Genomic DNA, 25643 nt, shown 5'->3' on the forward strand with positions numbered 1-25643 from the left:
TGTTCTCAAAAACATGGAAAATTTTATTATTCATAAAACTCAACACAGTTTCTAGCCACCCCACCAACAACTAAAATCCACGTATGGCAAATGCTCACGCAATTCATTGTGCTGGTTAACCAACAAGCTAAAGAATTATTAATGGCCAGTCATGAAAAAATGGCCAGTTTTATGTTATTTGTTGTACCAGGCCGGGCATTTAACATTTCCCTTTACAGTGTGGAAATACGTTGATTGCCCAGCATTCTTTATTGCATTAACTTTTCCACATTTTGATTTGATAGCTTTAGAGGCTCAAAGCTTTTTCTTTGCAGTGAAAATATATCTTGAACTTTGTCCTTCGGTAAGATGACTCCTGCCGGTGAAGTTCACCTGCAGAAAGACACTAATAAGGTCAGTTGATGTATCGATTGATTTCCTTTCATGCCCATTTCATCTCATGGTTTTCATCTTCTTGGGCAAGGGAATATTGTATTCTTGTGTTCCACATTATATACCCTGTGAAAAGGTGGAATTTGAATTGAACTGAAAATTACATAATTTGAATTGGAACTGAAACCCACATTATAATTTGGTAAAGGATGCTTGTTATGTAATTAGTCTGCAATTCAAGATTGGTTGGTTAAGCCGAATTTAAATTTCACCATGTTAGTTACAGCTATGGGGCATGGTTTTGGCTTACAAGTAGCGGATGCAACTTTATGCAAGGAGTAACAAAGATTTTGTTTGGTTAGGACGGAACTATTGATTTAGACGGAAGGAATTCTGTTATACATTTTCTAGGATGTGAGTTACTACGCTTTTTGGGTTGTCAGTAGGTGCCGCCAAAAAAAGTGTGCTCTTGTTTTGCTCCTTTTTGACTGTAAGATTGCATCCCATATAACATAAAAACATGCCTATTTCATGCTGATGTGAGGCTAATAGCCCCTATGTCCTTTGCACCAAATTAGCCTCGTCTTCAAGAAGTTCTGTGAACTAGAACTTGCTAAGTCTTGGGCTTTTTACTTTTATCCGAAAACAACTATATTGTGCTCTGTTTAAGCTGATAGTCATTGACTTGAAGAACGACAGTTATACTTATTTGAACTTGTTCAGGGGCAAGCTCCTAATCCTATGGATGCATCAGATCTGTGCTATGCTGCGAGTACTCATTTTCCTAATGGTTTAAAAGAAAACTTGATAAGTTGGGGTCTTTCCTCGTATATTATAGCTGATGTCTAGGAGCTTTTAGGTATATTGTATTATGTTCAAGTTTAACAACGACGTTGCACTTTAGCACACAAGTACACCTTTTTAAGATTTAGTCCTGCCAAAATAAAATAAATTGGAAGAAAAGCAGTAGCATATAGAAAAGTTGCAAATTTCTAGATATCTAGCTGTTAAGTAGATTGCACATGCATTAATTGTGTCTGCAATCACCAAATTATGATTCTGTTTGTCTGTCTGTTTTCACAGAGAACCTCATTGTGGTATGATTGTTGAGTTGGAATTGTTGCAAATCTGTATTTAGTGGTGATGGCTTTGTTACATAACATTCGTATGAATATCATGGCTTGGTAGGATGATGAGATGTTTTCTTTTCAACATCTTGAAGTAAAATGTAAATATAGAGGCAGGAACACATTCTCATTCTACAAGGGAATTTTTTTAGTCAAAGTATAAGACATGGTTGCAGCTTTATCTTGTTGAACTGAGGCTATGAAGGGTGAATTGCAATCTTTTCATACTGGTAAGGTCAGTACTAACAATTGTTTATATTCATTAATTGGTGTTTTGCAGAAGCAATCTTGGAAGAGGGTTCTGCTCCTAGCTTATCAAAGCCTTGGTGTTGTCTATGGTGATTTGAGTATCTCTCCTCTATATGTTTACAAGAGCACTTTTGCAGAAGATATTCAGCACTCACAATCCAATGAAGAAATTTTTGGTGCTTTATCCTTTGTCTTTTGGACCCTGACTTTGGTCCCATTGTTCAAGTATGTCTTTATAGTTCTGAGAGCTGATGACAATGGTGAAGGTACCATTTTAGATGCCTACCACGGATTAACTTCAATTTGAATTATTCATGATCAAAAGAAATTTCTTTTGCAAATCAGATTGCATGCTTCTTTTGAAAGGGTAGAAACCCTGTAAGCTTTTTCTGTGTTATAACAAGAAAATGAAGTTTCACTCACAATTCCTCTAATTTTTAAATAATGGTGTAGGTGGGACTTTTGCCCTATATACCTTATTGTGCAGACATGCAAATGTTAGTCTTTTGCCCAACCGTCAGATTGTTGATGAGGAAGTCTCCACATACACATTGGAATTCCCTCCCGAGACAAAGAATTCATCAAGAGTAAAAAGGATTCTTGAAAAGCACAAAAATCTGCACATTGCATTGCTGATCGTGGCTCTCCTTGGTACTTGCATGGTAATTGGAGATGGCATACTAACCCCAGCGATTTCAGGTCCATATTGTCTTAGATGCTTAATTTATTTGGATAACCAGCTTTTTAGAAATAACTGGAGTCTTGTTTGATTTTTATGAAGTTAATACCATTTTCTTATTTAATAGAAACTTTGCTGAAACATGTTAGTATAATGGAATTTATGCAGTTTTCTCGGCAGTATCTGGGCTTGAACTTGCCATTTCAAAAGACCACCATGAACGTAAGATCTTTTTCCTTATCTCATTCTTTCCACTACTAATACATGCCGTAACAGCAGCACGCTCTGTGTGTTTTCATGCTACCTCAAATGAGATGGACTTGAACAAAGGCTTCCTAAAAGCAATTTATCTATAAAATTCCTTACAACTTTTTTTTTTGGGATAACCTTCGGGGATATCTCTTTTGTCGTACAACTTAGGACCTGCACATGGCTTCGTTCATCTGGGATGTGGTTATTTCAATCAATTTCAATACTTAACACCTCTTAAAGTTTGAAGCTAAGTCTCTGTTATGAAAGCCCTGATTGCTTTACCACAGCAGGTGACTACATTTGACTTTAGGAAGTCATTTATTTTCACAGTAAATATACTATGACTTCAGTTTCCTTTCCATCATTGGATAGCTTAAGATTTAGTTTATTACTACTACTACTAGTACTACTGTTATCATCATCATCTATGTAATCACAACTACATTTTTATAATTAGGGTCTTGTGTTTCGGTCGATGAGCTCAAAGATATCAATGAACCAAAACATTTTGAAGTTCCGGTACAAAAGGATGACAACAGCAGTGCTTGTACATGATCACTTTTACAGTACAAGGAAAGGTCACATTGGTTAGCTTATATTTAACTCTCCATTTTAAATTTTTACTGATTCAATATTACAAAAAATGAGAGCAGTCAATAGAATGCCAAGAATAAAACAGTAATCAAATGTCAATAAGCAAAACAAGACCCCCAAGAACTTAACTTTTACAGGACAAAAACATGAACACAACCAGTCACAAGATCTCAGGATGAATCAAGAAGCACAATTACCATTGAAATCTGAATTTGAACAAAGTTTGCAACTTTCTCGAACAAATCATCTCACATTAGTGTCTATCAAGAAACTTAAATTTAATACTATCCAAACAATATCTGATGTTGGTATAGGTTATTTGGTGACTCTTTGCAGCTGAAAACAAAGGGAGAGAACTTAAAACAAGACAGCAGAGTATAGCTTAAGCATTTGGGTTTCCTGGTGAATGGGCTGGCTTGGAAACACTGTCAAGCACTTTTGCTTCCATATATTAAGAAAACAAATTCCATACAGAATCAGACAACATTATTATGCAGACCAAAACCCAAAGTAGGCCCTTTTCCAACAAAAGGGATGATCAAGTAAGATAACAAAATGATTAAAAATGACATTCCATTTTTTGGCCATCGAACAATCCTAGAAAATATGTTTTATGATTTTATTATGCCTGTCAAAAAAGGACATCCAACTGGTTGGATCACCAAACATTACAATCTATCCCTAATTGGTAATTTGTAATATGATATTTTCTAAGTTACAATCTGGGCATTAGCCTCTGCTGTAGGCCGCCATATTTTCCCTTTCAATTTCCTCCTTGTTCTTTCATGGAGTTTTCATCTCCGTTTCTAATTCAATCTAGAATTTAGTGGCAAATACTGCAGATCTTTTTCAAAGGAAAGCTAGAAATGATATTTAGACAGACATGGCCAGACTTTGGTAAACTTACATCATATAGGAGAGAAAAATTACATAACAAGGTCCACTGCACCAATGATTTCGCAAAATTAGAAATCCTTTCAACTTGTTTAATCTAAAAGCGCACTTAATAATATCCCAAGAAGTCCATAGAAAGGAGCTAAAATCCCAAGCATCACCAAACTGTTGAAACCCTTGCTTTAAAAAACTTATAAGCATCCCTAGGAAAGCAATAAATAGAGGATGACCATGGCACTACCCTAGTCTACTCCACCAAATAGAAGAATGTCCAAATGCTGCAGGATCATCAAGGGTAGTTGGCAATCTTGCATCACCCAAAAAGATTTCCTTTTTGTTTGTCAGTTTTTCACGTCTGTTTGACAATTTTTTGTGTTCTTAGTAGCAATCAGGTCAGTTGACTCATTATCTTATGCGATCCTTATGGTGTGATCTAGGCATCGTTGAGATCCTATCTAGCTTCGCACTTCAATCTATTGTGTCGAAATGAGGTTATCTTATGGTTGGTCCAGTCCTATATTTGGTTTCTTGTTCTAATGCCCAAGTTGGCAAGATTTGGCTTGTGATGGAGATCCGTGTCATGCGGAGCCTAATGACGCATTGTTCTATGTTGTTATATATGTTCTAGACCTCCTTGTGTGTCCACACATCATGATGTATCAAATTGGGAATGTTCTTATGAATTTGGGTCCTGACCTATATGTTGTTAATATGTTTTTTTGTCTTGGAGATTGTTGATCGGATAAGCCAACTTGTGGTTGACGATTTGGTATATAAGTAGGTTAGTAGTTCTTGTTTAGCTATAGCGATCAGGTAGAGAGCCTCACAGTAGATGAATAGCCAAGATATCTGATAGTAAAGATTGAAAATAAGGCTATGTCCTTAGTAATGAGGCATGTCTATTGAATATCTGTAATTTGTGCTTGCAGGTCAACTTGATGATAATTGAAGATTATATTTCCTTATTTGTTGGTGTTGTTCATTGCTTCATTTTGTCATTTCCGATGTGTTGTTCTAGCTGCAAGGTCGGACATCTCATTTGGGGATTTTATATCCTTGATTGTGTCAGATGGTATCAGAGCATAGTTGTGATTCTTGGATTGTAGATCCAAGTTCCTAGCTTGCAAAGTTGCAGATTTGTTGCTTGTGGGGAGTTAGAATTGAGGATCTGACCTACATCAACAAAGGGCTTGCGCAAGGTGGTTCAAGATTGGATTTGTTGCTGATTATGCATGGCAACAAAGTTTTGGCAAAAGGATTGGCCAAATCGATTTTTGAAAATTATGAGTTCTAAAGATCCTAGTTGTGGGGTGGTAGAAGGTGGATCCGACTTACAATTGCAGAGGGTTGCACAAAAGGCAGAATTGGTGGATAGGTTAAAGGACAAGTCGGTGATTTTCAAAGATTGAGCTGACAATTTGTTTGAGGCAGATTGGAGGTGTTGGTAGATTGCTTGATTGTGTCAGGGAAATCAACACTTGTGATCAGATCGTCGAAGCTAAGGGAGTTGAGAAAGAGATTCCTGATTTTGCAAAAATGCTGCCTAAAAGAATGAATCTTAGAAGGCTAGAGAAAATGATGGAGGAATTCAAGAACGAGATAAGGATTGAGATCCAAAATGCTTTGACTAGTGTTAAGAGGAAAATTGAGACCGAAGATGAATTTGAAGAAGTTGTTGAGCATCTTGAGACAACTAAAGTTGAGATCCATGTAGATGAAGAAAGATTACTGAGAGCTATGGCACAAATGAGTAAGAGTCATAGAATGGATGTTTCATGCTTTGTCAATTCATTACATTCTGAGGAATTGATAGATTGGATTAATGAGCTAGAGGATCATTTTGAGCTTGAAGATATTAAGGATCCACAGAAGGTTAGGTTCACACAAACTAAGTTAAAGGATCATGCTACCCTATGGTGGAAAGAGTTACAAAAAGATAGAGAAGATAATAGTAAATCTAAGATCACTAGGTGGAGAATTATGGTTTCTAGACTTAAGGCCAAGCTCATGCCGGAGGATTATGAATTGGAATTGTTTAAGAAACTACAAAATCTGAAGCAAAAGGATTTGACAATTAAGTACACTGAAGAGTTCTCCAAGATGACTATCAAATTTAGACAATAAGAGTCATCTAAGGAGAAGGTGGCTAAGTATGTTGATCGTTTGAGGCTTAACATTCGAGATGAGTTAAGTAGGCTAAAGATTAGTACAATTGAAGATGCCTATCAAAATACCCTAAATGCAGAAGATAAATTGAACAGAAGACAAGTTACCCCTAAGGTCAAGGATAAACTGGTAGGTGATAAGAGCAAGGATAAGCCTATAATTGAAGAGGAACCTGATCAAAAGATTCATGGAAGAAGCAGTGGCAACAAAGAGTTCAAAGGTACTTGTTTCAAGTGTGGAAATGTTGGACATAGAGCTTTCCAATATTCGGTTTGGTTCTAGCAAAAGCAAAAGGAAAAAAAAACCTAGTAGTCCATCAGGAACAAGTTGATGGAGATGATCTTGTTGAAAGAGAGGTTGCACCTGAGATGGGAAAATCTCTAATGTTCAGAAGAGTCATGTTGAGTAAGAAGGGACCAGAGCTTGAACAGAGAAGGCAATTCTTTCGAACTATTTGTAAATCTGGTGGCAAATGTATATTGAAGATGCCCCTATATAAGTATTTCACGAGGTTGGAGATCCTTCCAATTTTAATTTAAGTTCTAAAAGAACAATCATGATAGTATGCAACAGATAACTTCAACCCTTATGCATGTTCTATGCAAATAAACTTATGTAAACAAGGCATTCAATTCAAAGCTAGTCTGTCTGGCTCTATCTATAATATCAATGTTCCTTTCAGAATTCCAATCTAGATATTTCAGAGCTATTTAATATAACAAAAATGGAAAAGAAAAACATAGAAGGATTGCATGTCCTGATAGAGGTATTATCACCCTCAAGTGCTATTGAAAATTGGAATGCCCAATATGGCTCCTTGCCTGTAGATTCGAGCAAACACTGGTACAAATGAGTTGCAGTTGAGGAGCAAACTGATTATGTAAGAAATCACAGGTATGAACCCACAACACTGTACGTGCAATCTTAGAAGAGAGAATATGAAATGCTAAAACCAATGTGGAACACGACACTAGATGTGCAATTTGCAGCAAAGAGCTTATGTAATATGAAAAATACTATTGCAAATATGGAGCACAAGACTATGAATGAAGCCTACAGATGGTAAAAGAAATTTCCAAAAAACTTAGCATATGCGAATTCCCCCACTAATAAATAATGAATCACATTAAGAAGATTGTCTTCTTGTTCTCACGAGCATGCTCGATTACGAGCAAGATAAACAAAGGTGGCAACGTCATGAGTTATTCTCAAAAGTCATCCAAAGAGTGAAAAGATAAATGGCTAATATAATAGATAGGCTGCTTGGAAAAGTATATAAAAGGTCGATGATATGAGTTAATAATATTAAAGCATTTGCCAATGTTTGAAATAACAATAAAACATTGACATAAGATGGAAATACTATTTTTACTCCTTATGTTTATCATAATGATACTTTACTTTATTAATATATATTACGATTGTTCTTAGTTCATTTCATGCTCAAGTGAAAACTTTTATTAGCTTATTAAATGCGTTGACCCGGTTAGCTGATAGTGATCACTTGGTATACCCTTGTTTGCCTAGTCCAATTTTTCCCTTGACCAAGGTGGTTTAGGACCCATACCTATTAGCTCAATGGTAGGTGGTGCGCTCATGCCCTTTCCTTCTCTGGCAATGCTTCCCCCCTTCATCGTGTTCCTACAACATAAGTTTATCAAGGTATTAACATATTTCCAAATTGTTTGATCAAAATCAAGTATTCATGTTAGCTAACCCATTTGCCATTCATATAACATCATAATGAAAACAATTATTCCAAGTTCCCATGAATTAATAACAAATAGCCAACACTTCCATTTCACGTGAAACCATAATGATCAACTCAACTTTGCATGAAGTCACAATGACTATAAGGAATACTTATAATTAAGCAAAAATAGGGATGCAATGGAAGGCTAAGACCTTGAGTGTGATGAGGACTTACACCTTAGGAGATCAAACTGCTTCGGGTTAGAAGATGATGGATTTGTAGCAAGTGGCTGAAAAGGTTTTTAAGGTTGTACGATTGTTGAAAGATTTGATGAATGGATCTAAACCGGTGGAGTTGAGGATTGACAACAATCAAATGGTGTTACAGTAGCAGAACACTAAAGTGGTATTAGATAAGCAGCAAGATCTTATGAATAGATCAAAGGCAAAGAAGATATTGAGCAGTGACAAAGGTGAAGTCAAGCAACAGAAGAAGCAAACATTGATTGTTTACTATAAGAGAAACAATAGCAAAAGCAATGGGTCTGGGCTGGATAATCAGAACAGAGATTGTGGCGGCAATAATAGAGGCATATTGTTTGGTAGATTGTCAGATTGTATTAGGGTAATTAACACTAGCAATTAGATCGTCGAACTTGAGGAATTTGAATATTGACATTCTTGTAAACATGCAGCCTAGAAGGATGAATCCTAGAAACCTAAAGCAAATGATGGAGGATTTCAAAAATGAGATAAGGACTAAGATCCAGAGTGGTTTGCCTGAGGCTAGGAGAAACCTTGAGAGTGAAGATGAATTTGAGGAAGTTGTTGAAGATCTTGAGATAGCTGAGGTTGATGTTTTTGTCGAGGAAGAAAGATTTTTGAGAGCTATGACACAAATGGGTAAGAGTCATAGAATTGATGTTGCATGCTTTTATGGTTCTTAACATCCAGAGGAATTGATAGATTGGATTAATAAACGAAAGAATGACTTTGAGCTTGAAGATGACACACACAGAGTTTAGTTAGCACATGCTAAGTTGAAGGGTCATGCTATCTTATGGTGGAAAGAATTGTAAAAGGATAGGAAAGATAATGGAGAGCCTAATATTACTAGATGAAGAGTTATGGTTTCTAGACTTAAGGTCAAGTTCATACTGGAGGATTATGAACTGGAATTGTTTAAGAGATTGCAAAACTTGAAGCAAAAAGATTTGACGGTTAAGGACTATACAGAGGAATTCTACTAGATGACAATCAGATCCAAACACCAAGAGTTATCTAAGGAAAAGGTGGCTAGGTATGCTAAGGGTTTGAGACTTGTCATTCAAGAGGAGTTGAGCATGTTGAGGATTGTTGGACATAGAACTCTTCCATGTTCGGTTGGTTCTAGAAAAGGAAAACAGAACCTAGTGGCACATAAGGAACAAGTAGTGAAATATCAACTAATTGAAAGAGAAGTTGAACCTAAGATTGGAGAATCTGTGATGTTCAAAAGAATTAGGTTGAGCAAGAAGGAACCAGAGCTTGTGTACTATGAAGAGAAGATAGTTAATCTGAATTGTTTGTAAATCAAGAGGTAACTGTTGTAAAGTGATAATGGATGGTGGAAGTATCATAACCCTTTATAAAAGGAAATGGTATAGAAGTTAGGATTGGGGAAACTTGAATATCCTTGTCCTTATGGGATAAGTTGGTTTCATGATAATCATATGGTGGAAGTGAAAAAACAGTGTTGGGCTGATTTCAACATTGGACCATACTGAGATGAGGTATTTTATGATGTGGTTAACATGAGTGCTTGCCATGGTTTTTGGGTAGACCTTGGCAATATGACATTGGTGCTATTCATGACTACCAAAGGAATGTTGTGTCTATTATCAAAGATGGTTGGGGACTTGCTTTACTTCCTTTGAAAGAGGGAGGAACGAAAGCTAAGAACCTAAGTACGATGAGAACTTACACCTTAGGAGATAAGACGGCTTTGGATCAGAAGGTAATGGAATTGTAGCAGGTGACTAAAAAGGTTGCTACGGTCGTACAATTGTTGAGGAATTTGATGACTAAATATGAGCTGGTGAAATTGAAGATTGGTGACAACCGGATGATGATGTTACCATAGGTGAAATGGTATCAAATGAATAGTAGAATCTTGAAAGTTGATTGGAGAACCTAAGCTTGTTGAATGATGTTAGAGGTGGAGCCAAACAACAAAAGTTCCAGCAAATATTAGTTGGTGATTGCAGAAGTGACAGAAGTCGAAACACTAGATATGGTGAGATTGATCAAAACAAAGGTTGTGGAAGCAATAGCAGTAAGATACCTTCTATTCTACCATGGATTCTTTGGGTCCGCGATTTTCCATTCCTACCTCTAATGTATTTCGCAATCGGTTGACACATGAGCAGTCCAAGCTCACATAATTAGAGGCTTGTCGATGTCAGTTTTGTACCACTACATAACATATAGGAATTGAATACTTGATATAGAATATCAAACACTAAACCCTCTCCTGAAAAGTAAATACTCATGGAGAACATGAGAAAAACTCCAAGGTTCCTTACACCTGTGGATAGTAACTCAGTTATATTAATGTGATTTGTTGGTTAATCACATAGGCGGGCTTACGTTGTTCTTTCAAGGATGTCAAACTTTTGCTATGATGATGATGAAATCTAGCTTTGCAATGTCTACTAGTGCCAAATGATGTTAATGGCGATGATGGAGGGTATGTCTACTAGCAATGCTTCTAATTTTTTAACTTTCTTCTTGAATGAACTCCAACTACTAAACTACTTGTTGCTTTACTTATACTCCTATGAATGGAAAGATTAGCAAATGGATGGGGATCAAATTTGATGAAAGCTTACTAGCGGCGCTACTTCCATAGATCCAATGATTCAAGAAAAAAAAGACTAGATTACCACGTAAGGCTTCCTAACAAGCCGCTAGGATGCTAGTGGCCTAGTTTATGGATCCCTATCAAACATCCATTAATATCACCATGCAACTATCCATCTATTCTTACTCTTGCTTAACAATTTTCTTGAAATAAAATCTACTTTAACAACTTCAATGGAATTTAACTATTGGAAGTAGAAACTATGCAATAACACCAAGTGTTCTTAATCACCATGCAAGACACAACAATGATAAGAGAAGCAATTTTGGTATTATCTTAAGCAACAATTTCTTCAACCCTTTACAAATGAGAACAAATGGCCTTATATAGGGGCCAAAATTACAACCAACGATAGAGATTAAGAGGCAAAATCAACGATCCGGATCAAATCCCAAAAACCCGAATTAGGGTTGCCACCCCATCAGCCAATGAGAAGACGCCACTTCATCAATAGACCAATGAAAAAAAGAAAAAGTGGCAAACAATGAGAAGGCAACAAAATGGTAGCCAATCAATATCAAACACCTATCCTACCCAAGAAGAAAGGAGAATTCGCCATTTGGTCTTACATCAAATGATCCTCGAATATAATTCTACCCTTTTCTTTCATCTTCTTAGCCAAGGTAATGAACTTGGCTAGCCTATCGTCGACTTCCTTCATGGGAGGGCAAGGCGTGTGCTTCATCTTGAGCTCAATTGAATTCATCATGTTGCACATTGTTGGCAGTGTCTTCTCATGATCCTTCTCATATTCTTTTGCATATCCGATAAAGGCATTGAGGGAGGTAAGGGTGCCCAAATGCTTCTTCCTAATGGAAACCTTCTCCAACTCATCCAATCTCAATCCAAACTCTATCTCATTGACATTCTCCTCTTTGATATCTTCAAATCAAGTGCAACTCCAACATCGCTCATCATGGTTGAAATGGAAGTGTCAATGCCTAGGTTGTGCTATGCAATCTCATTCTGTATCTCTTCAAGTATCCTCAATCTGATGGTCAAGGCAACATACCAAGACTCCACCGTACTCATTCCTCCTTCATTCACCAACTTGGTTCTCTCTAAATATCTCTCTGATAGCCCAATAACTGCCTATAGCCTAGGAATGGCTAAGTCCTTTACTGGAAGGAAATCCTTCCACTCCCCTTCAAATGTTCTGAATTTGTCTCTAATAGCCACTAATGACCTGAATGTCGAGATAAAAGAAGGCAAGAAATTTCACCCATCTTGAATTATATCACTGATTCAATCTTTGATTTCATGCAATTGAACTAATATCTCTTCTATGTTGTTCCCATTGTCTTGCAGAAGGGTTGCCTGATGCAACTGTTGGATAGGCTGGCAATCTCTCCAATACTTGTTTTCAGCCTCCAATTTTACAATCGTCTCATTTGCCTTCCTCAACCTTTCTCTAATTGAAACCATGCCTTCCTGGATCTCCTCACACTCCATGTAATCTGTGATTCTTCCCAAGTTATGCTCTACTATCTCATACTCTTGGGCTACAATCTCATCCACTACCTTGCTAACCATTGGTATAGAAATCCGAACTTTTCGGTGACCCTCATCATCACTCCTGATTACCTTTGCCATCGTTTTCGCATTTTGTCTCTATTGCTCGCTATCTTCTTTTTCCACTAACCCTTGAATATCTTCAATTGTTCTGACAATCATCACCTTGCCTCCTGGCATAAGCATTTGGCTTAACCATAGTGGTGCAGTGCATCTCCCCAAATTTGGATTCGATTTGACTAGCAAAACATCACCAACAACCTCAGGCGCCTGGCTTACTTCCTCAATATCAATTGGCCTATCCTCTTCTTCACTAGTGACTGTCATATCATCCCCATGTTGGTTCTTTGAGAGAGGAGAGTATTCGGTACTGTTATTGTAACCACTTGATTTCGAATCAGAGCTCACCTCTACCAAGACCCTTTGTCCACTTGTATTAACCTCTTGGCTCCTAGTCTCAATTATGCTCTCCCTTGTCTCTTTGTTGGAGGCTCTTGATGTTCTTAACTTTTCTCAACCTCCAAATTTCTTGCTCTTAACTGCTCTTTGCTACTGGCTACTACCCCCACCTTTCTATCCAATTGACTCCGCTGGACTTTCTTTCTTCAACTTCATCTTCCCATAAGTAAGTCATACCTTCTAACTTTGTAATTGCCTTAACTTCTCATTATACCATGACTTAGTGTGTAGATCAACAATCCTTGTAACTGCCTCTAAGGATCTTGATGATCATCCCAATCCACTGGACCCAATTTTGTTCCATCCACTATATCATAATCTTTCCTTAACAAATTTTCATCATCTTCTAGCTAATCGGGAATATCAAGGCCTCTCCATCTGACTGCCCTCATCAGGCCCACTGACAATCTTGAGAAAGCTAGCTTCCTCACATGAAAGTCATCCTGTGCATTGGCCCAAAAATTTTCTATAGTAGGAATATGTTTGAATGTGTTTTCGTGAGATGCTAAGTCGTACCTTCTGACTTTGTAATTGCCTTAACTTCTCATTATACCATGACTTAGTGTGTAGATCAACAGTCCTTGTAACTACCTCTAAGGATCTTGATGATCATCCCAATCCACTGGACCCAATTCTGTTCCATCCACTATATCATAATCTTTCCTTAGCAAATTTTCATCATCTTCTAGCTGATCGGGAATATCAAGGCCTCTCCATCTCATTGCCCTCATCAGGCCCACTGACAATCTTGAGAAAGCTTAGCTTCCTCACATGAAAGTCATCCTATGCATTGGCCCAAAAATTTTCTATAGTAGGAATATGTTTGATTGTGTTTTCATGAGATGCTTTGATAAGACCATTAGTATCGAATCCCTATCTTGCTCTATACCATCCTAGATGATATCACTCTAACTCCTCTGCTACTGCAAAGGCGACAGGATTGGGGCAAGTATCATTGCCTATTCTAAATGAGAAGGTAATCCTTGTCTCACCTTTAAGTTTCATCATCTTGTCATAATGCTCAAGTTGCCTAGCCAATTCCATCAAAACTATTATGTCGACTGGGTACCTTGAAAGTCTCTTGGGACAAATTGTACTTCTTGCCACTCTAATATATGTGAATTGCGAAAATTGGATGAACCAACTCCCACACTTTTTAACTTTTTCTTCCACTACCAATGAGAGCCTCCTAGCAGGTGTCCCTTGTAATATCCTTACCGTCTTCATGGCAAAGGCATCATAAAACATCTTATAATCTTTGGTGTTGTGCAAATGAAGCTATGGATAACACTCGTGCACCAAACATTGCCCCGACCATTACCAATCATTCCTAAGGTCTTAAGTCCAAGGATTTTCATATAGTCTCGCAATCAGATAGAAAAGATAGGATCTCAAGTAGAATTGCTTTTGATTTTGCATTGTCCTAAGTTGCAACTCTAAATTTTCACTTATAACTCTAGCCCAATCAAATTTTCTCTTTCCATTTTCAATTTCATCAATAAAATAGTACATCCAATTCTTGAATTGCATACCTTGAGCCACACCCATGATCCGGCTGAGAAGCACAATAAGGTCACCATACTTTGATTTGAAATCTGATCGAGTGAGCTTTGACAACTTGGTAACTCCCTTTTTGCCCTCATGTAACCAATTCTGCTTTAGATGAGTGAAGTAGGCCTCCTAATTATGTTGAAAGAACTTGGCTGCCTAATCCATCATTACCACTGTCATGCCGCTATGTTGGGGAATATTGAATACTTCTTCGACCACTTGTTTGTTGATGTTAGCCAACACTCTCTTCCCCTCATCAAAAATGATGGATTTGGTCAAAGTGGGATGCACACTCCATTACCAATTCTAGACAAAGAAAGGTAGGAGGGAAAGCTGCAACGTGTACAATTTTACCCTTGTAGACCTTCTTTGCCATTGTCCTTCCTTCAATCTATCCTTCAACTGTACCATGTTTACCGTGCCGATATTGGTATCACTTATTCGCCTCACTTTCAAGAAGAAGGTGGTCTTAGGCATCATGTCTTTCTTGTCTTTTTTGGTATTCGTTCCCTTTGGGTTCTTGCTTGCACTAACATCTACCATCCTAAACACTTATTTCTACCCCCTTTCATTCTAAATGATATGGACTACATGTACCAATCTCCAAACTTCTTTCTATCAATGGAATCTAGCTTATTTCTGCCTCTCAAAATTCTATCTTTACACTTATCAATTTCCAAACTTCAGTCCTAAGGGTGGGACTACCACTTATTTCTGCCTCTTCGTTACCTTAAGATGGACTACACGTATCTCCCAACTTCAATCCTCGGGTGGTCTAGCTTATTTCTACCTCTCTAAGTGTCCTATCATGAAATCTACACTTATATCTCCCAACTTCAGCCTATCAATGGAAATGATGAAGTGGTGGATGAATAGTGCAAGAAGAAGATAAGGGAAACAAACCAAGCAAGAACAAGGAATAAAATCCACCTCCAATCTTCATCTCTAAAAACGAATGCAAATCTTACCTTAAATCTGCCTTCTACCAATAATCAGGCTTCTTCAAATTCAAATCTGATCTCAGCAAATTCAATCCTCCTCCAAAATGTGATGCCCTACCAAATGAATTGCTTGCAAAAATCTGCTCTTTTCACCAAATTTTGAACTCCTTGCCAAAATTGCCCAACTTGAAGGAAAATCACTGCCCTAGGGCATAAAACTCTGCTCCAAATCAGAATTTTGACCTTCTAAAATTGTCCACACTTGCCAAAAATCAGATCTCAAATCGCCTTGCCTCTCCAACAAATAAAATCGCCATAGCTGGAAGAAAAAATCGCTGCCCTAGGAGAAAAATCAGACCCCAACATCGCTGCCAATCTTGCAAAAATCAGACGACCTCCTCCAAATTCGCCTTAGGGCACAAATTGACCATCTCCAAGGAAGAAATCGCTGCCAAAAATGGAAAATCAGACCCTCAAAAATCATTGCCAAGGAGAAAATTGCCCAACTGGAGGAAAAATCACTCAACCTTGCAAGAGGAAGTGGAAATGAATGAGGAAATGGGGGGAGAGGGGGGAAGCCCCTTGTTATATCCTCTTGTTGAACTCCAGAGTGTGCTGACCTGCCTGGAAGGAAACAAAATTTAAGTTAAACACCTAAAGATGACCCAAAATTAAATAAAACATGAAAATAACTAAGTCCTATAGCGAAATTGGCCCTTCTAATTGTCAATTTGACCCAGAATTGCAAAATAGAAATAAGGTAAGCCTAGGAGATGTCAAAAAATTTATTTAACAACATTTTGGCAATTAAAACATCATTAAAATTGTATCTAGAAAGCCAAAATCAATTTTCAGTTCCAAATTACCAATTTCCTTTAACATTTCTAAAATCCTCTAAGCAACGTTTCAACCAAATTAATGAGATTTTGCGAGTTAATCCAATTTCAATTTTGCAATACAATTTCAATTTTGAACAAAATAAATCCTTTTCCTGGGAATCGAAATCCAAACTCTAAAAATTCAATTTCATTATCAAAATTTCTTTTCACCGAAAATTTTTCAAAATTTCTAAAACGCTAAATTTAAAATTCATTTTGAAAATGTTCAAGCTTGTTTATTAAATCAAATTTTCAAAATCTGTCTAAGTCCAAAATTTGCAATTTTATCCTGCCAGATATTGTTTTAACCATCAAAAAAATGTTGCTTTTGAAACCTGCTAGGCCCAAGGATGAAATCACATGTTTTGGAAAATCAAGTTTCGCACAAGGTGAAAACAAACCAAATCCCTTCGTGGAGACCAAGATGTCCAAGGTGTAAAATCACCAAATCAATAAGCTCTGGACAATTCCAAATTTTGCTAAGGCAACCGAAAAATTCCCAACACCCGTGAAAATTGCCAAGGCTTGCTTAAAAAAAGGGGGTCCCTAAAAATTTTGGGGCGATACTGTGAAAACCTCACAACAATGCTCTTCTAGGATCAAATAACCAAACTATGTTAGCTCAACCATCTCAAGGGAAGCAAGAGTAGAAACAAAAGCCACAAACTACAAATCCTAGTAACGATTCTAGTTCTCAACACGCCTCTGGCCCACTTTCCCCTATGGGGGAAGAATCAAAGAAAGATTGACCTATTTGTGCTTATTGTAAAAATCCAAAATATGATGAGTCTAATTTATGAGAAGAAGATAGATGGATATACAAAAACAATTTAAGATTTCACAACTCTTATGAAAAGCAACATTGAACATTGTGGTTTAAGTTTTCTAATGGTTTGATATGAGTTTAAAGTTTAAACTTAGTTTCTTGAATAGGATAAATGTAGCAGAATCCGGATGTTATTTTGTTGAACATGCCTATCAATGCAAATGCAAAAAATGTTTTTGATACTAAATTTGATGCTACTCTTCCCATAAGGCAAATCAAACTGAAATTGTTGTTGCTCCCTTATTTATATAGAAGGGAATTCAAGGTCATTTGCTAAATCTAATGGGTGTAAACTTAGTACTTATAACTCATGACTATGAAATTGGGTATTGAAATTTAACTTTTGCAAAATGATTTCTTTGAATTGTATCTATTGTCATGTTTAAATAAAGTAATGAGAATCAATATGAATTTTATCATATGAATTGCTATAAATTTTTCATAAAATTAATGAAAATATTAAAATAATCAAGGATTGTACTAGAACAATGTATTATATGAGCAATAAGCATAATAATGCAAATAAAAATCAATAGTATTGATAAAAGTTATATGATTGATGGCATCATCTAACATACAATGTACATGTTTGTTTGACATTAGAAATTTAGAAAATAATATAACTTATTATGCATGATAAATGATGAGATATAGAGAATAGTGTTCAGAATCTAGAAAGTAGACTATAGTAATTACTAATACATAATAAATTCAGAGTTGCCACATCATACCATAACTATTAGAGTTGCCACTACATCTCTTCATCTGAATCTTCAGATTCCTTGCCATCAAGCTCAAAGAGTCCTTCATTATGCTCCATGTTTTCTCCAATTTGTCTGCTTCAACATCAATGCTACCACTACCATTACTTGAGTTATTGATTTCATTGTTTAAAATGTTGCCCAACCCTCTTCTTTGACATTTCTTCCTCCACAACTTCAGTGCCCTTTCGTGAGGAAAATTTTTGACTTCGTATCTAGATGTATACAACCTCAGGCAATTTTCCAAATTCTTGTCTAGTTTGTGTCTTAACTTTGACTTTAGAAACCCCAAAGCACTGAAAACTCTCTCATCCTCGACAGACCCCAATATCATGGTCAAACATAATTTAGCAAGCTTGAAATATTATGATATTGAATCCCTCAACACTTCGCTCTGAGCCAAATTTCTCCAAAGTTAGGCTACCGATCCCTCTTCACTGGGGTTCCGCATAAGATCATAGTGTTCCTTCATTGTCTCTACAAAACAACATGATTGCTCTCTCAAACGAGATTTGTCTAAAATTCCATTTATGGTTGCCCCATTGATTTTTTTCATTTTGCAAAATTTATCTATCAAAACCAATAACTTATCTCTAAAATCTTTCGGACATCTGAGACTCCAATAATGGGGAAACACAATACACATTGCTTCAAGTAATTTGTGTCGAGGCAATCTTTCTCCAATTTCTGAGGAAAGCTTATAAGCAATTTTCTTCACAAAATCAATTACAGACTAAACAATCTTATCAAACACTTCCTTTGTAACAGTTAATTTTGGTTGCATGGGTTTCTTTCCTTCTCTTGTGGACATAGGCCTTCCATAGTAGTGCATTGGTATCTCAACACGCCGTATATTGGTACATAAGTCCCCCTTTGCATCAATCTTTAAAAAGTTATCAAGATTATCCAAACCTGTGATTCTCATCCACCTTGAAAGTTTTTCATCCACAGAAAATGAATCTAGAATTCTATAGAGATTATCAAAGGTCGCGCATGTCATTTTATGTGGCATATTATATTCTACAATATACATAAATCTTTGCTAGATCTTCATTATATTCCTCATTTTCTCTAGCATGGGAGAATGGCTGCTAAAGTTAAGAGTGTCTCTATATTGCTTAATCTTTCAAGTAGCTCACCATATTTCCGTTGGCTGAGTTGACTCCATTGTACCAAACAATGAGGAATATGTAGAAAAAATTTGATGCATTGGTCCATCCAAAGAGATCCATCTGGTATCATTATCCTTAAGAAGCTTCCTCCCATCAATTAGTCCCTCAACAAACTGTTGAAATTCCCTGAATCGTTTAGGACTTAGACAAAAGTGTCTATAGATCTTTTTGATTAAAACTTCAACTCTATATATTTGCGAATAGTTGCTGACAATTCCAAAAGCTAGATTCGTAATGTGGGTCATGTAATGAATGCCAACAATGTAAGGTGCAAGAAAATATTTTAACTTTGTGACAAGACTATTCTTGTGGCCTTGCATTACTGAAGCTCCATCTACTCCAACACACGCCAATTTTTGGGCAATCATCAATTCCAAAAGCTAGATTCATAATGTGGGTCATGTAATGAATGCCAACAATGTAAGGTGCAAGAATATATTTTAACTTTGTGACAAGACCATTCTTGTGGCCTTGCATTACTGAAGCTCCATCTACTCCAACACACACCAACTTTTGGGCAATCATCATGTCATCTATACCTCCATGTTTAATTAGAGAACTCTTTACTAGTTAAAATATGTTTTCTATTGTTGATAGTGTAACATGGTGACACGTCCCCCCCCCCAAAACTGGGGCGTCATGGAGACGGGGATGTCCCCAGGACGAGAGGATAGCGTCTCGGCATTTCGGGCGGCGCCACGTCTACTGGAGACAGTGAGACGTCTCCTATGTGTGGGTGCAGGGGGACGCGATAGAGTCTCCTTTATTGCAAGGGGACACAACGAAGTCTCCTTCAATGTGGGTGTGGGAGACTTGTAGTTTTTGTTTGCATTATAATATTATATACTTATTTTGATATCATGATTCATGGCACATGATACTTATTGTTGTCATCTTTATGTCATGACTCATATGATCATTGATTACTTTTAGATAGTATAATCTAGATACTCATACTATTGATCTAAAGACTGATATATAGACTAATATTTGCTGATGTTCAATATCAATGTTCATTGTTTGTTTGTCATTTGATCATGAATCATGATGTTCCAATTCAAAACTTCAATGCAATGTTCAATGTTCAATTTTTTATTGTTTAAGTTTACTATTTTTTACATCTTTATATGATTATATCAAGTTATATTGTATAATTGTAGTAAATATTTCATAACTAGCATTTTAAGTACCATATGTATAGTATATATACACCTGCTCCCCCCGCCACCATCCCCTTACCATCCCCAAATCAAGGCACCTCTATCCCCTCGTCTCGGAAACTTGTCCCCTCATCTCGCCGTCCTCTCATCTCTCAGGGCGATGTAACTATGGTTGTTGAATTATCCTTCATTTTAACAATAGCTAGTAGGTTGGGTTGGCAACAAAATTGTGTATAGTAGACATGAATGCATATCTAGGAAGTATTGTCTATTGCTATCACCTCATCGAAAGATAATGCAATAAAATTTGACTCTTTAATTTTTTCCTTGACATTTTCCTTTTCAACCTTAGCAAGACAACTTGGCCATTCCCATCCATTGTTTATTGACCAGTGACTCCTTAGATAATAACGAACTTTCAAAAACTGTAATAAAGCACTCATTGATGGCTGGTCTATCATGGCACACCCTTTGCTCAAAATATAAAAGACAAAACTTAACTGAAGACCTTTACCCATTTCTTCCATTGCTTTTCCAAGAAGAGATTCAATTGAGCCTTTTATTTCAGTAGGCTCCATCTGCATTTTCTCCTGAAATTTTAAGATTTATGCAATATTACCATATTTTTATGCATTCTTACCATGTTAACATTCCTCGGTTTTCCATCTTGTCATTGATTTTTCAACTTCATCTATGATTTTCTTCTCATAAACTTCACCCATATGCTTTTCTATGGTGTTAGTTTTTAGCTATAACCTTTTTTCCTTTTTATTTATCCTTGTGCATATCATACGTTTGCATTCTACCAGAGGCTCACCTTTAATTAGATTCCACACAAGTTCAATGAATAGATACCTCGAGACCCATTCTATTTGAAAATTCCTAATCAATAGATCTCAATTCCATTCTTTTTTAGATTTTGTATCATTATTTGCTTTGTATTTCCTTTTTCCCTTTCCTGGTCATGCACCATCACCATCTTTGGAATTGTCATCCAAGTCGATTATATTGTTCCCGCTACTCTAGGTATTGACTTGAAGATCTTGGCTACTTTGGGTATTTACCTAAGACCTTCTTCAAGTGCATCGTGATCAGAGTTATCAGGTTCGCCAACTTCTTCAATATGTGTCAGTGGCACTAGCAATGGTTGGGAATCTTGTAAATGTAATTGTGATGTCGTAGCTTCCTGATTTTGGCCACTAAAATACAATGACAAGATTTTGTGAGTGCTTTTGGCTGGCCTTTCTTGGCTTCCACCACATGTAGGACTCTTGCTCTTGTTTGTGTTCAACATCTCCAAAGAAATATAGGCTGCCAAAAAAATCAACTTGTTGAAAAAAGTGAAAGTTGACTCTTGCATATATTTATCTAAATAGGGTTCATTGGTTGTACAACCTACACTATAAAATATAGATGTCCTAGGTCTCCCTAATTACTGGATGACTCAATATTGTCACTGGTCCTCAATGATAACTGACTAGTAATAGTCTAACTTGTACCTACTAAATAAGAACGAACTAAAATTGCAAAGTCCAGACAGATAGGGGTCTGGGTTACTCATATTTGCCTAAATTGCAGTTGTCCCTCACCAATGCTCTCAGCAATTTGAGAAATTGAGACTTCGATATCAATTGGAATGGAGATAACCTACTGATCTATGAATGTAACTATACCAATCCTTTTTGGCGAATTCCATGGGAATATTATAGCATATAAAAAATATTTGGCAAAACCCGCATAGTAAAAACAACTCATATAATTTCCAAGGCGAATATGGTTCATCCAATATATGGCCATGCATAATATAGTTGGTGAAATTAAATTAGTGTGGGACACATGTCCGCATATTTGTGGGGCGAATGTCATCTCTCTCCCAAAAAAAACTTTTAAAACCATAGGCGAATTCAGGTCGTCCAAAAAGTTCCCTTTGAAAATCATAGGCAAATGTGTTTAATTTGCCGTATGCAAAAAAAAAATTGATTGGCTATATCGTGTGAAAAGGAGAGCCGATGGCATAAATCCTGCGGCGATGGGCCCGGGGTCGATGGGCCCGGGGTGTGACCCATTTTTGGTAAAGTTTGGGTGACACGCCCTCCCACATTTGCGGAAAAAATTTGCCAAATCGACGTAGGCCGATGAGCGAAATTCGCTAATTGGCAAATATTCGCCACTAGAGTTAACCCTAAAAAGGTCCTTATTCGTGGTGACAATCTTTGATTTTATTTTGGCTATTTGAGAGGATGGTGATAGTGAGGGTTCATTGACTCTTGCAATGAAAAGGCACAATAAGATAAGTTTCTAATCCTTGCATAATCTCTCTTCTACAGTAGGAAAACGTATTTAGCAGAGGTCCTATAGAAGGTACACTAAAAAGATAAGTATAAGAGAATCAATTTGCAAAATTAATTTTGTAAATAAGGTTCGTTATGTTATTTCTTAGTTGTATTGGAAATCACAGACTTTGCTTTATTCAATTTCACTGGTAAATCATGATTAACACAAAATGAGCTCAGAATATCAATGTTGTAAGTCTGCAACAGCATGTAACATAAGAATGAGGTCATTTGTAAATAATAAAATTGTGTGATTTGTCATATAAAATACAATCAGCATTTGTTTATTCTCAATTTACAATAATATATTTTAATATATCTACATACAGACCACTTGTTAGGTGAAAGCAGACAGCCCTGTTTAACATCAATGATGTCATTGGTATCACTTGTAAAGCCAGAAAGAGTTATCATATAAGATTGCCATTACCTATATTTTGTTTTCTAACATTATAAAGTTCATTTTGCAGATGCCGTTGTTCCTATCACATGTGCTATATTGGTTTGTCTGTTTGCATTGCAACATTATGGTACACATAGGGTGGGTATGCTCTTTGCTCCAATTATTGTGACTTGGCTAGTGTGCATTAGTGTACTTGGTCTGTACAACATTATTCGCTGGAACCCACAAGTTTATCAAGCACTTTCACCATTCTATATGTACAAATTCTTGAGAAAAACAAGAAAGGCAGGATGGATGTCACTGGGAGGTATTCTATTGTGTGTGACAGGTAAATCCTGTTCAGACCAGAAAATTTAACACAGTTACTGTATAAAAGTTTGTCAACCTTTTGTGCAAGAAATCAACCTGATCAACTTTTTTGATCAGGTTCAGAGGCGATGTTTGCAGATCTGGGGCACTTCTCACATTTAGCCATCAAGGTATTGCAAGTTCCAATGTTATTGTACTAATATTAAAAATTACAAGTAGATGGAAGAATCAAGACATAATTATATAATGAAGTATTATTTGACTGCAGATTGCTTTCACTTCTATGGTTTATCCTGCTCTAATCTTAGCATATATGGGTCAAGTAGCCTATCTTTCAAAACACCATTATATAGACAATAGCTATCAGATTGGATTCTACGTATATGTGCCAGGTACATTACTTATGTTTCTGTTAAATAAACCTATATATTGTGGACAGCCTTTCTTCTTTTTGGATAAATTTATGAATTAATGAACTTGTATAATACCTTGGCAGAACCTGTAAGGTGGCCAGTTCTAGCAATTGCCATACTTGCATCTATGGTTGGAAGTCAAGCTATCATCAGTGGGACATTTTCAATTATCAATCAGAGCTTGGCACTAGGTTGCTTTCCTAAGGTGAAAGTAGTGCATACCTCTGATAAAATACATGGCCAAATATATATTCCAGAAATCAACTGGATTTTGATGATTCTTTGTCTTGCTGTTACAATTGGTTTCCAAGATACAAAACACATGGGCAATGCATCAGGTATTTGCTGCTTTTATGTTTTTAGCATTTGAGCAGGTGTGGATTATTTTGCAAAAATGGAAGGATAGATTTCTAAGCTAACTATAAGGTTGACAGCTTGCTGCATGTCTGATTATTTCTATCACAGGGTTAGCTGTTATCACAGTTATGCTGGTCACCACCTTTTTTACATCATTGGTGATTATTTTATGTTGGCACAAGAGTGTTCTGTTAGCACTCTGCTTTCTACTTTTCTTTGGATCTATTGAAGCCTTCTACTTTTCTGCATCCCTTATTAAGTTCCTGGAAGGGGCTTGGGTGCCTATTTGTCTAGCTTTCATATTTATGACAATCATGTATGTATGGCATTATGGCACAATAAAGAAGTATGAGTTTGACCTGCAAAACAAGGTGTCTATAAAATGGCTCCTTGAACTCGGTCCTAGTTTGGGGATTGCGCGTGTTCCTGGTATTGGCCTCGTATATACAGAACTCATCACTGGGATACCTTTAAGTTTTACACACTTTGTGACAAATCTTCCAGCATTTCACAAGGTGCTTGTCTTTATATGCATTAAATCAGTACCAGTACCATATGTGCCACCAGAGGAACGCTTTCTTATTGGGCGTGTAGGATCCAAAGAATACAGATTATACAGATGCATCCTCAGATATGGTTATAGGGATGTCTACAGAGTTGATGATCAGTTTGAGAATCAGCTTGTCTTCAACCTTGGGGAGTTCATAATATCTGAAGAAAGAAATGCTTGTTCGAGGAGCATTTACTCTGCAGATGGGAAAATGGCTGTGATTGGAACTCCTCTTGTGCATACTGAAATGGAGAGTGATCTATGTTATGAAACACAAGAAAGCATACACTCTACAACTGTATCTTATGTTAGGTCACCGTCACCCAGCATTCAAAGCATACAATACCTTACAGAAATTGATTCTCCAAATTTACCACGGAGAAAAAAGGTGCGATTGATGGTTCCTAACCATCCAGGCATTGATTCTGATGTGAGGGATGAGCTGCAAGAGCTTTATAACGCAACAGAAGCTGGAGCTGCCTTTATATTGGGACACTCTTATGTAAAAGCAAAGAGAGATTCATCTTTTCTGAAAAGGCTAGCTATTAATGTGGGATACAACTTTTTGACAAAGAATTGCAGGGTTTCTTCTCTGCCGGTGGGCATTCCTCATACCTCTCTTATAGAGGTTGGTATGATTTACCTTGTTTAAAATTTTGATTCAGGGTCTAACCATAAAATGTAATTACCAATGCTTGTCAGCTACATACCTGTCCTTCTAGTGAGAGATCGCCATGGTTTTTAGTTTTGAGCCATCATCCACTGGGCAGTTGCTTCTAAATGATGTATTGCGACTATCCCGCAATAAACAGTTACAGATGTAACCCTTAAATGCTGAAAATTTGAGATCATATTGAAGATTGCAGGAAATACATCTTTTCAATTCACCTGCAATTAAATTGTGCATACCGGGTTGCTCGTACCTAGGAATGTAGTTTCTGTACATTCTTTGCCCGTTTAGGCTAACTTCAAACTAAATTTCTAAACACCAACAAGCTAGGACATTTCGTACAGAAATTTTGAACTTCGATATCAAAGATGAAAATTTTCCTATAAAAAAGATTGTAAAAATTCAGAAAACACAAGGACGC

The 25643-nt window shown here is 36.7% G+C and overlaps 1 protein-coding gene and 1 long non-coding RNA gene across 3 annotated transcripts; one reads left to right on the forward strand and one right to left on the reverse strand.

The window, feature by feature from the left end:
- On the reverse strand, nt 1-25643 carry LOC149566600 (uncharacterized). The gene is made up of 2 exons (XR_016362261.1): nt 25263-25643; nt 1-372 (listed from the first exon to the last, which is right to left on the reverse strand). It is a non-coding gene; the product is annotated as an uncharacterized LOC149566600 (long non-coding RNA).
- On the forward strand, nt 230-25424 carry LOC149566601 (potassium transporter 2-like). Of its 2 annotated transcripts, XM_089819900.1 has the most exons (9): nt 230-393; nt 1780-2014; nt 2202-2447; nt 2596-2649; nt 22991-23251; nt 23350-23402; nt 23501-23624; nt 23729-23983; nt 24111-25424. In XM_089819900.1, exons 1-9 carry the CDS (start codon nt 349-351, stop codon nt 25202-25204), a joined length of 2367 nt encoding a protein of 788 aa, XP_089676026.1. In that variant the 5' UTR covers nt 230-348; the 3' UTR covers nt 25205-25424. The 2 variants fall into 2 exon arrangements, with proteins under 2 accessions (XP_089676026.1, XP_089676025.1); XM_089819899.1 differs by lacking the exon at nt 230-393 and having other exon boundaries at nt 1538-2014.

This window comes from Cupressus sempervirens, chromosome 3, assembly GCF_028749045.1.
Source record: "Cupressus sempervirens isolate cs-2001-9-10 chromosome 3, ASM2874904v1, whole genome shotgun sequence".
Classification (NCBI taxonomy): Eukaryota; Viridiplantae; Streptophyta; class Pinopsida; order Cupressales; family Cupressaceae; genus Cupressus; species Cupressus sempervirens.

Excerpts from the sequence above, each read along its gene's own strand:
- LOC149566601 (XM_089819899.1), top strand. The coding sequence starts at position 1,699 with ATGAAGGGTGAATTGCAATCTTTTCATACTGGTAAGGTCAGTACTAAC. Across the intron at positions 2,015-2,201 it reads AGCTGATGACAATGGTGAAG|GTGGGACTTTTGCCCTATAT; the intron begins GTACCATTTTAG and ends ATAATGGTGTAG. Across the intron at positions 23,625-23,728 it reads ATTCTACGTATATGTGCCAG|AACCTGTAAGGTGGCCAGTT; the intron begins GTACATTACTTA and ends ATACCTTGGCAG.